The sequence below is a fragment of the Platalea leucorodia genome (assembly GCF_965183815.1).
Source record: "Platalea leucorodia genome assembly, chromosome: 1".
NCBI lineage: Eukaryota > Metazoa > Chordata > Aves > Pelecaniformes > Threskiornithidae > Platalea > Platalea leucorodia.
The window spans coordinates 22,322,519-22,335,112 of record NC_138823.1 but is presented as its reverse complement, the minus strand read 5'-3'; the positions used below and the strand labels follow the sequence as shown (position 1 = coordinate 22,335,112).

Here is a 12,594-nt window from a genome sequence, read left to right as displayed (position 1 = left end):
AGTTAACAGTGCTACATGGTAATTATAACATCTGGAATGTGGACTTTCCTACAAACAAGAGCACTAGCTCTAAAGATAATGCAGTCTGTAAAAATCTAGTCATGTGAGTAAAAATGCTCAATTAAACTGCACAATTAAAAGAGTCCTTAGCTTTAGTGAGACTTGATATTATGTCATCTATTCTTTTCCTCCAAGGTTGATGTATTAATTAACAAAATAACAATATTTTTACCCAGAAATTGTCAGGAAACAGACTATTGCATGGATAGTCATTACTGAGACATTGGAAACATTTCAGCCCATTTATCAAGAGTATGGATGGAGCAAACCAAATTGCACATGTAAAAAAACTGTATGTTATCAAGAAGCGAACTCAGAAAATTTCCCCCCTCAAAAAAATGTACATAACAAAATGATTTGCTCCAAACCAGTATCATGCAGCATATTTTATAATTAATAGAAAAGTCAAAGGTCAACTGAGCTGCTTTTTGACTAACATTACAGGAATTGTGAAGCAGCAGATAGACAGCCATATCAAAGATCCAGATCAACAGAACAACGTCCTATGCTAGAGCGGACCAGCTCCCGCTCCCGATCCACAGAGCGTCCTGACTCAAACCTCATCAGGTCGATGCCTTCATTAATGACTGGAAGATCTGCCCCTCCTTCACCTGCCTTACCGAGGTGAAACAGACAAATCAATCAGACTAATCCCCTTCTGCCCCACCAGCTCACCATTTTATTTTCCCAGTAGCTAATTGGTACCGCCTCATCCTTAGCTGATCACTAGTAGCAACAGATACTAACCCTTTCAGTGCCAACACACTATTTATATTCTACTCTGGATATAATGGTGTGGCTTCCATTGCAAATTGTTTGCTAACAGTATTTAACTACATTTGTTTGTGATTTCTCATTTATCAGGAATCCTGGATGGTTTCCCACATAAAGCACCTCATAACTATCATATTCTTCTCTTACAGAATGAGAAATTGTTTGTGTTCATCAGACATCGCTTATGGAACAACCATCATAACAACATCAAATGAAACTATTTTTTAAAAAAAAAAAGTTTCTTTCAATGGACTGTACTAATTTTGTCTATTAATTACCATTTTAACCACCATTTTCTGACTACATTTTACTGTGCCATAGTCTGTATTTTTCCTGTTCGAGTGCTATACTTTACTGATTGACATATGCATTACTCTTACCTTAAATAAACATAATACAATAAAAAGATGAGTACATTTTGGTCTAGTTGATGTTCAGTACAGCCTCTCCTTATTTTAGAACTGCAGAATACCTTCTTTTGTTTTCTGAAAGTTAGAGTTAGTAACATCAAATCCCTCATGAGACTTAGAGTCAAATACCAGTGTCTTTTCCCAGTTTATTACTTTGTTTAGACAAATCTCTGTAATCTCATTGCCACTCAATTGTAATTTAACCAAATACAAGCTAAGTAAAGATTGTTGAATTTGACTTGCGGATAATTTTATGTGTATGTGGGTATTATATCCATATGCACATGAATATACACACAATACATTTTCTGGCTTGACTGTGCAAACAAGCATCTTATGGATGTTCAGCCTTAGTTTGGCTTTTTTCTTTTTCACAGAGATATTTCTCTTTTTAATCAGGTCTTTCTCTGAAAAGAGATAATAGTTTAACTGTGGGACTGCAAGGGTCCCAAGTGATCTAAAGCCTACTTAGTCATGTTATCAGTTCTTAATGTTATTTAAGGACGAATTTATCATTTAATGGATATGGTGTGTTTTCATATGTGTCTCATAGGTCACATCCTCGAACGGGGTCTGTTCAGACAAGTCCATCAAGTACTCCAGTAGTAGGGCGAAGGGGCAGGCAGTTACCGCAACTCCCACCGAAGGGGACGTTGGAGAGAAGTAAGTGTATGGTTTTCTCCTTAATGGTGTTGCAAAATTGCTCATGAAGGTTGATTGTATTTATTATTTTTCTTTTGGCATTACAGTTGAAATGTCTTGAGTTTTTGTGTACAGAATTAGGATTTGATACTAGTATTTTGTACTGTATTTTCTTCTATTGTGTTTTAATATCTACAACACTCTTGACTGAAATGAATCATCAGCAATACAATAATCATCAACCGTGCAATATGCACAAACCAAGATGGACTGACTATTAGCATGATCCTGTTCCTTTTGAACTCAATAGGTGTTTTGTCATTGACTTCAACAGGCACAGGAAATGATCTTTTATACGTTGTTTAGTGATAAAACTGGCTCTTTTGGGAGTTAGAAGCATAGCTGGTCACTTGTGGGTTCACATGGAGTGTGTTACAGATTGCTAATATAAAATCTCTGCATCTTGAAACTGGAAGAGCAAGAAGAGAGCTAATAATCTTTAAAATAGGAAAGGTCAGCAAGATATTTCATGATTCATGTTTTACTGGTACTGTAATTGTGCTTATCTTTAATGTCTTATAAAAGCACTGGTCGATGGAGACATTTTCCAAAATGTTTAGAAGCAGAGGTATATAAACACATTTTTGATATCAAATACATTTTCACCCTTCCACTTTTGATAACTAGATGTGCTGTGCAAAATCAGTCTAAATGGCCATATACACTCTTTTTTTTTTAATCCTTCTTAACATGTATACTGTATCTTTTATAAAACTTCTGTTGTTTTTAACCCCTGTGCTTTGGTTCCCTTCTTTTTTGTTTGTTTGTTTGTTTTGTTTTTGTTACTTTCCCTAGACAATGGAGACAAGGAGATAGAGTCTTATGAAGGTCTGTACATAAAGGAGGGTTTGTTTTTCACCTGAAAGCCTTTTTGAGAGGCTATATAGGGAAAAATAAACCCAACTGCAATTGATGTTACTTGATTACACAGACACAGTCAGAATTATTGTCATAATTATTTAGTCTTTTTTATATTCAGACCTGTGGCTCATAAATTGTACAGGGTTCTACATGAAAAAAAGACAGTATGAATAATACTATCTAAATATGATCATCATTAGAAAAGTACCTAGATATGTACCCATTTTTAAATACCAAGGGTTTACACTGCAGAAAATAAGAGTATTTCAGTTAATCTACGTATGTATGTACCTCTTCAGGATTAGCATTTCAGGCACATATTTAAATTTAAGCATTTGAGATTATTTGACATGTTTAATGTTGGCCATGCATTTAATCAGAACAATGTTTTTATTGCAAATATGTTATAATGTTACACAGTTGCTGAATTACTAGGTAATTTTCAAACAATATAGAAACACGAATTGAATCAAGATAGTCTTTCAAAAAGTTATAATACTTTTGCTTAAAATTAAATCCCCTTATATTTTATACCATTAAAACCATTTAATTTGCTTAATAGCAAGCCACAAGATATCAATTGCAGTCCTTGGTTATACCACTGAGGGTCTATATGTAGTATTAATGTATTTTGTTTCATCAGACTTTTTAATTTAGTGTTTACAGTGTTTATTTCCATTTTGGAAGCAAAGCTTCATGAGAAGAAACCTCTGTTTTCTGAGATCATCACCCTAGTGTATTCATTTCTTTGTCGTCTTATGTGTTGTGAAATGCTTGTATGAAATACAGTCTAGATATGCCAGGAAATAATGACATCTAATCACATGATGTTTGCTGTCATTGCTGTATATGCTTTCATGTTTTTACCACTCTTCCTTGCTCTTTGCTTAGTGTATCTATTTAGACTGTGAGCTCTTTAGGGCAGCAGTTATGAAGTACTGCGTATTTTTACTGTGTTTGATTAGAGAGGGTAGCAGTCCTATTTATATCATAGGTTCTATAGAGAGAAATATAAAAAATACAATAAAATAATTATTTTTTATAGGAGTGCTAGAATTGTTTGCTCTGGTAAGTACTGCTTGGACTTAAGGAACTCTTATCTGGTTTTACTTGAAGACTGAGTAATATTTTCCTGTACCTCTGTCTAATTTTTTTGGAAAATCTGGGTTATGGAAAACTGCAAAATCCACAGATTGGAGTTTTAATATACAATCAAGGCATCATCAGTGACTCAAGATACAGTAACTAGACACATTCCATGTTGAATTTTACGCGTATAAAGGTGGTAAACACTGTAGTTAAAAACATAATCCATAGATCCAGATTTCACACAATATTCTATATAATTTTCTGTCATGAATGAAGAGCTCATATTCTAATAACAATATAGTTCTACTTTGAGGCTTTTTCTATCGTTCTTTAGGATTTTCTAATCCTTTTCTTTAAGGGCAATAATAAGTTTCTTTAAAAGGAATAATGCTCTACAAGAACAGCAGATTACCTAACTTCTGTCTGTGACAGAACATAATTATGACTAATAGCATGTTTTTACTGTGAAGAATTGAATTTTACAAAAAGTTATTTTAAGCAAAAGAAGTACCAGTGATAAAAACTGAAATTCAGTAGAATCGAAAATGCTGACTATAGTAGAAGGGATTTAAATTATTATTCAACAAATAAAGCAGCAAGTAAACCTCAAAACTTTATAGACTTTTGAGTAGATTTTCATGTGTTATTATATGCCGTGGTCATAATCAAAACAGTTGTCTGTTGGTGATAATCAAAAAGTTGTCTGTTGTTGGGAAGGCTATACGACCATACTGGAAAATGTCATTGTCACAGAGTAGTCCTTTCTGTTCTTATAGAATCACATACTTGACTGAAATGAGGGAGGGGATTTTATATTGCATGGAAGCATGGTGTGAAGGCTAACCTTTCTGTATTTTGAAATCAAGGATTTTATTGTTGACCAGGTTAAGTTAAAATCATACTGAAGAAAAGAGCAAAAGATACACTATAGACAAAAAGGAATTGGAAGTCATCTCAGTTTTGCAAAAGAGAAAAAGAAAAAATTCTATGTTTGTAACTCCTACAGTAGTCTCATTTAATCTGTATACATTTGAATAATCTGTATTTGTTGCAGGGTTGAAACTACATACCGTTTCTTACAATGTAGTGGAAATGCAAGGACTCAAGTAGAAATAAGGGAGTAATTTTCAATTGGAGAGATTTTTTGTTACAGTGCAGCACTCAGTGTATTGTGGAATATGGTGTGCTTATGGCTGTGTGACTAGAACTGGAATGGAAGGAATACACAGGAAAAAAACCTCTGGGTAACTGTGTTCCAGATTAGGATCAGAATTGACAGATATTGATTTGGGGTAGATTTAGTTCAGTGAACAGTGGTATGTGGTTGCAGGTTTTTGCTCTGGGACATCTAGGTTTCCCCAGAACAATTTATTTCAAAATTCTGAAATAGCCAGAGAAGTCTGGTTTTAAGAAATCTAGCTGTGAGTAGCTATGAAGGACCATTCCTAACAGTAGTGTATTGACCTATAAATCTTTTTCTCAGTGCCCCACATGCTCAGTAGGACAACATACAAATATTATTAGCTGTGTTGCATTTACAATCTTTTATGGTCATGACATTTTGGCTAATTCCTTAGCTTCCAACAGCTGTCTTGCAGCTTTACCTGTTCAGAAGAAAGACTAGGTATCTCTGAAATGCATGTCATTATCTTATCTAGCCAGAATATATCATAAGCATAGAGGCAGTTTGGGTTTTGCTTTAGACTTTGTTAGTTTAGTATATTTTCATGTTAGATGGCTGGAAAATAGTTCTGAAAAGAAGTCTGGGACCACTTAAGGTTTTACTGGATTTTCAGCACTGAAATGCCAGGAGATTTTTTTTTTTAGCTGAACTTTTGCTTGTATATTTTTAAATTATGCTAGAGATAGATAGAGATATCTTATTTCTAATGAACATTTGTAGAAAAAAAAATAGTATTAAATTGAACTTGGTTTTAGCAGTAAAATGGTTATGTACTCTTAAATGTTCTGTATAATTAGCGCTGTAGACAATAAGTGAATACTGGAATATTTATCGTTCCTAACGGTTAACAAGATTTTTTTCATTTATATGTGGATATAATATATTTCTTTGTTCTTACTCGTCTTGGTAGAAGGATGAACTCCATGACTGCTTGCTGCTAATTAAAATGGAACACCATAAGGTGCTCTTGAAAGTCTTCAGTATTAGCCCTTTCAGTTTGTTAATTACTAATCAGAGGGAGAGTATTTTTTCCTAATATAGATTTTTCCTTTTCCTCTTAAAAATAAACATAGATCTTTCTTTCTCCATGCCTACAAAAAAACCCCAACCATCAACCTGACCATAAAAACTAGAAAATTATGTCAGGCCAAAGAAATGTAATAAAACCTTTAAATATAAAAATGAAGTGCTCAGAAATTTAGCAAATAGTAGAGCTCAGTAAGGATTTGCCCTTCTATTTATGCTCTATGGTACAGACTTTAATTACATGATCTCATAATAATCTTCAGTCTTAGGAAAGTTATTTCAGAGGCTATTAAAGCTGACATTAATGCTGATTAACTGTCCCCTCTTAACTTCAGGTATGGGTGATCTTATTCCAGAATAAAATTATCTACGAATGGAACTAACTGCGGTAGTTTATTAGGTTTAATCAGGGATAGCTATCAGCCATAACTCCAGTTTTTATATCTCTCAGATACAATTTCAAATCTTTAAAAAGCAAATATCTATACTGTCAATTGTATGGAGTGCAAGTTACTGAGACACTTGCTTGTCTTACTGAGACACTCTGATGGTTAGTAAAGCACAGATACTACTGACAGACAGAAAGACATGCTCTTTATTTTAAGGGGTTTTGTCTCATTCAGAACATAATTTCTCTGTTAAATGAGACATAATTTTGCAAAATGATAAGGAATTTTATTGTGTGTTTTCCAGTGCTCTGTCATAGTTTCGTAGTTTCATGGAATCATAGAATCATAGAATGGTTTGGGTTGGATGGGACCTTAAAGACCATCTGGTTCCAACCTCCCTGCCATGGGCAGAGACCCCTTCCACTAGACCAGGTTGCTCAAAGCCCCATACAACCTGGCCTTGAACACTTCCAGGGATGGGGCATCCACAACTTCTCTGGCCAACCTGGTCCAGTGCCTCACCACTCCCATAGTGAAGGATTTCTTCCTTATATTTAATCTAAATCTACCCTCTTCCAGTTTAAAGCCATTACCTCTTGTCCTATCAGCATGTGCCCTCGTAAAAAGTCCATCTCCAGTTTTCTTGTTTGATGGGAGACAGACTGTTATAATGCAATTGCAGAGAACCTGTATTCACACTGGTCATAATTCTGTCATACTCTATCAGCTGTGATTTCACAGATTTTTAAAAATATATGGCATACAGGTAGTTTGTTTTGTAAAAGGTGATTGATCACAAGTATATAATATAGGATAGGAACTTGGACTACATTCAGCTTGGCTAGGAACTTGATGACTTAGTCTAACAAATGAAGGTACATATCTTTGCACCCACCCCCTTTTTGTGTGGATATTTCTGTGGTAGTGAATGTATAATATTAGACACCTTTGTGCTTGCATGGGATAACTTGCATTATGTGTGCCTGACAGGAAAGTAAAGAGAATACATCAGTTAATATCAGTAACAAGGATACTTTAGGATAATGCATGAATCTACCTTGGGTTTTTGATTTCAGCTTGGAATTTGCAAAAATATACCTTTGGGTTTTACTTGTGGATGTCTTGTTCACTCTCCTGAGAGGTGGCAGAGTCTTCAGGCCCTGAAGAATATTAAAATATTTTATTTGCATTAGTACAATTTCCATAGAAAATCTTGAACAAATATTACCTATAACACAGGGCTTAGGGTGCTTACTTGAAAGGTTTTGAACTTTCAAGGGAAGTAATGGTTCATAATTTTGTCTTGGATTGGCACAAGGAGGAATTAAACACCTCTCTCTTTATGCCAGTTGAAGGTCTTACTATCTAGGCCTGTGACTACAAAGGACATAAAGAAAAATGAGTAAAGAGTCATACAGCTGTGCTCATAATGGCCGTTGTTTATTTATATTTCAGGGTACCAACATGCCAAAAACATTTTAGTTCAAGTGTACTGGAATTGATTTTTTAAAGTCTTTGGCACACCTTCTATACATTCTTTTCTGTGAGAGAAGGTAGACTGTATAGATGGTGTCCCTGCTGAAGATTTTAATTGGAATTTTCAATGTCATGATTTCAATTGGAATTCAAATGTCATGATTTTATCACAGAATTATAGAGCAGAAATCTATGAAGAGATTAGTTTCCATTGCATTGACTTTGATTATAGCCTAAATCTCTATCCCTGTTAACAATAACCTGTTAGAACAAGTGGTTTTTAAATTATTATTGCATGCTAGCTAAACCTGAAGTCAAATAATTCAAGGAGCTATTTAGTTGCACATAAACCTATGCAAGTAATGAGAGAACTGGAAGAAGTTCTGGGAACAGAGAACAAAAAAAATCAATAAGTAGTCAAATCTGAACCTTGAAAAACTACAGTATCTACATCACATCAAAACAGTGTTTAATGAATAACTGACATTTAAATTAAAGCAGGCATATGGTACACCATTTATTCAGCTCAACAGTCTTCTATATCATTACTGTTGTTACCCTGGTATTAGATGAGATTTGTCACAAAAGAAAGTTATGTGTCTTGATTAATGAAATAAAAGAAATATATCTCTGTTCCTTATCATTAACTGTATTGTCACCATTGTTTCCAACTATTTCAGTGTTCTCTAATATTTAGATATGCTCTAGGCAACTGTAGTTACTAATGGAAAAGTGTCTGTCTTTCTGAATTTTAACTACTCTGAAATCCAGGTAAAAAGCATATTATCTGGCAAATTGAGGATTTTTTTCCAAGCTGGAAAAACATTTGCATTGTTTCTTCTACGCTTATTAAGGTACTGAGTATCCACTTGCTTACAATTTATACATGGTTTTAAATATGCTTTTTGAGAATAGAGGCTTGGACTTTTATTTCTAGAAAAACTAAAGCAAAACCAAGCAGAAGATGCTTTTAAACCAATGTATGGTTATACCAATATCTGTCTGCTTTCTCTGCTTTGGTACTTATTGTCTGCTTTCCAGTGCTTCAATAATTTAATAAGAAATTGGCAACAAGGGATATTAAGGGCTGCATATGACCATCATTACTTGTAGAAGGATCTCATTGGAGTAAACGAGAGATATTAATGAAAAATAACACAAGGATTTATTTAATCTTTGATTCACTCAAAAATAATTTATGCCACAGACTGAGGGTTTGTATGTTATTGTGAATGTCTTTTGTTTGATGTTTATCTTTTAATTGAACAACTTGTAACAAAGCATGCGTATTTTTGTCTTGCTTTTTTCCCCCTGTCATACCTTGCTTATACAAATGCAGCAGGAGATGAAGAAAACAAGCGTACCGGAGTTCAGGAATCAGAGGTCAAGGCAGGTCTGTCTGACCACAAGTGCTTATCTCCTTTAGAAACATTTTCCCCTGAGCAAGTAGGGAAGCTTTACCAGCCAGCTTGTAAATATATTAAAAGTCAAAATCCAGACAATAATTATATCATTTTATGTAAGAACAAGACAAACAAATTCAATATTGCATAGTTTATTTACCAGATTGTAAATGCTTAAAATAGTTCAACTGCAAAAAATCACTTAACTTTTTTACTTTTTTTTATCCCTCTTTATGAAAGTTCTCTGTTACTATGACCAAGTTACAGCCTTAGCAGATCTGGGTGGACACCCCTTAGATGTGGTACCCTCTGCTTTGCATTGATACTTTTTACAACCAGGGAAGTAAACATTATTGTATCGTGACACTTTTTTTTCCCTAGTTTGTGTAGGTGGACTGATGATGCTGAACAAAAATAGTAGGAAACTGCATTACATGGAAATACTTTGAATATTTTGTATAATATCCCTCATCCTGCTTGGAAGACAGTTCTGTTGGTAGAAAAAGGAAGTTAGTGTGATGAGGACTGATAGATGATGATCAAATCAAACAGTTGCAAATATTTTTTCAACTCAAATACCATGTGATTAAAATATACAACTTTACTTTCTAATTTCAGAAAACACACACCACACAGGTTGAAAGACATGCAGAGATCTAAAGATTTTTTCAACCATCATTTTTCTGCTTTTAAGTTTCTTTCTCAAAGGAAGAATCATAAAAGCATGAATGTGCATTTACATGCACTGTTAATAGGTTACATTCTGTTATCCCTGTTAATAATTGTCTGTGACAATACATCAGTCGTGGTGGATGTGGAAGAGCAGCACAGATAAGCTTTTCTGGTTATAAATACTTGGGTCTAGACCAATGCTAAACTTAGCTGCCTAAAAGTAGGCGGTGCGGTACATACCTCAAGGCCCATGGAATGAAGCCCAGAGAAGGATAATGCACTGAGGGTATTACTGCAGTTATGTGGAGAGAATTAAGTGCTCCAGAAGGGTGGCCCAAAAAAATGACAAGCTGAGCAAGAAACCCATTTACTACTAGATGGTACAAAAAATTACTAGCTAAACATAAATATGCCTAAAATGCCATCCCTGCTTAACAGTATAAGTGCCTGAATCACAGTTTATTTGGAATCCCATGCCCTGGACCCTACTGCCATTGTTAGTTAAGAGAAGAAAATATGGATCATATTTTCTTCTTAAAACAAAGTCAGGAATAATTACTGTGATAGGGCTCATTACTTGATCAGGAATCTGGATGCTAGAGCAATTTCAAGATTGGGAGCTGGAAAGCAGGATTATTATTTTTTTTTAATTGTAGTTTTCAGTTAAGCATCCAAAGTGTCCTTTAAGATCTTTGCTTTCCCATTTTTTATTATAGTACAGTTCGCATTTTTCTTGTTTTTGTTATGATTCTGTCTCTAAGTGTGTATTGTTCACTGGTGTGTGTACTGTGTACTGTTCACTCTGTGTGTTTTGTGATAACTCAAGCATAGTGCACGGAATTGTGCTAACTTAGTTTGCAAAATATTTGTGTGTGCTATAGTTACGTTGTTCATCACAGTAGTTGTTCCAATTGTTAATCATCATTGTCTGTTTTTAATGTTATAAAGATTATGAGGAAAAACATCAAAACCCACCTGTTAATGGGCGAAAAGGCAAGTTGATTGCTAGTGAATTGTGGGTGTTTGAGAAATTTTACTTATTTTTTGCTGCATGTGTGTGTGTTGCTTAGTTCTACTAGTTCAAAATTAGTAAGTTCATGTATGTTCAGTTTTAATGTGTTGTTTTACTTCTTGCACTTATAATAATTATTTTCAGCTGTGGTTTTAAAATCTTTCTTGGAATCAAAAGCTGCGGATCTTTTTTTTTTTTTTTTTTTTTTACAGCTAACTGTATTACTGAAGATGTAGCTTAGACCACCTAGATATGTGATCGTGTTGCCTGTTTAGAACTAGTGGGATAGTTTCTATGCTTTTGTTCATTTAGGAATTCCCAGTCTGCCTTGCTCAAAGAGACCAAGTGCAGTTTGCAGACGTCTACAAAATTGTCTGCATTGTCTTCCACCTTTTACCAGGTCTATATACTTTTACATCACTTGGCTATATATTTTACAAGTTTGGCACTTTTTTGCTAGTCATAGGAGAGCTGGACCATGTTAATTAGCATATACTGGTGGAGAAAGGCTTATGTTATTAGCAATCATCTCTATTGTCTAGTTCTTATTATGTTTGATGTTCTCTTCTATTTCAAATGCTGTAGAAATAAGCTTAATTCAAAGCACTGAAATGTTAATGTGGAGATTTAGTTTTAATATCTAAAAATAGAACAGGAAAGTTGCAATGAACAACCACAGCTTACTTTGAAGTTTTATTCGAGTTCATGCTTCTAAATTGCTTTGATAATTTTGAAGAAACCTGTTATTATTTTTCCATGTACTTCTAAAGTCATATTACATTTAGACTTTGTCTCATCAATATCTTCTGGCACTGAATAAAATATCATCTAGATAGTGCCTTGGCTTCATTAAAATTTGGATATTCACTCTTACACTTCCATCTCTACCAGGAGCCCACGTGGGGAATAGCCCTAGTTACACTATTACGGGCTATTCCTAGCTTTCTCTTCCCTAGAATAACTTAGCAGAGGGAATACAGGTATCAGGAGAGTGGGGATTCAGTTTTGCCTGTGCTAGTTCATTGTGTTGCAGGGAAAACCACGGTGTTTTTAATATACCACTTATTATCCAGTGCAGATAGACTGAATGAGGTGCCTTTGCAGAGGGGGCGCTGGGTCGGCAGCCCGGCAGAGCAATGCACGGGGTCACCTCCCTTACTCTAGTGGCTGTGCCAGCATAGTCCTGAGTGAATTCAAATGCTGGAAGTCTGCTGCTGTAACTATAATGCATGCTAATCACCAGATAGTTCTGTGTCTTATACTCTTAGGATCCAAATTCCAGTCCTGGTAAAGTTGGAGGCTTTTGCCACTGACTTGACAGGCTTGACAAACCAATAATCAGTGATTAAGTCAGGCTAAAGCTCTTTTTGTTCTCAGTTTATCTTCCACTCCTTCAGCAAAAACAATATTTTATGTACTTAATTATAGAGCCTGAAAGATGTACTTTGCACAATAAACTAAATACTACTAACCTGTATTTAAGATAGTTTGTTTTCATATATTTATTAATTTCTCTAAGGTGTCCATTTTATGTTTT

The 12,594-nt window shown here is 34.6% G+C and overlaps 1 protein-coding gene across 29 annotated transcripts in view; it reads left to right on the top strand.

Moving 5' to 3' along the window:
* RIMS2 (regulating synaptic membrane exocytosis 2) overlaps nt 1–12,594 on the top strand; it is a gene marked incomplete at both ends in the record, with an annotated part of 502,005 nt that overhangs the window by 357,800 nt on the left and 131,611 nt on the right. For 17 of the 29 annotated variants that reach the window (XM_082312730.1, XM_082312736.1, XM_082312733.1 and 14 more), the window contains 2 exons: nt 505–684; nt 1,798–1,907. In XM_082312730.1, the coding sequence (XP_082168856.1) occupies nt 505–684; nt 1,798–1,907 (290 nt within the window). Of the gene's footprint in view, nt 1–504; nt 685–1,797; nt 1,908–2,741; nt 2,775–12,594 lie in introns of all 29 variants that reach the window. The other 12 variants (XM_082312752.1, XM_082312734.1, XM_082312729.1 and 9 more) reach the window with 3 other exon arrangements.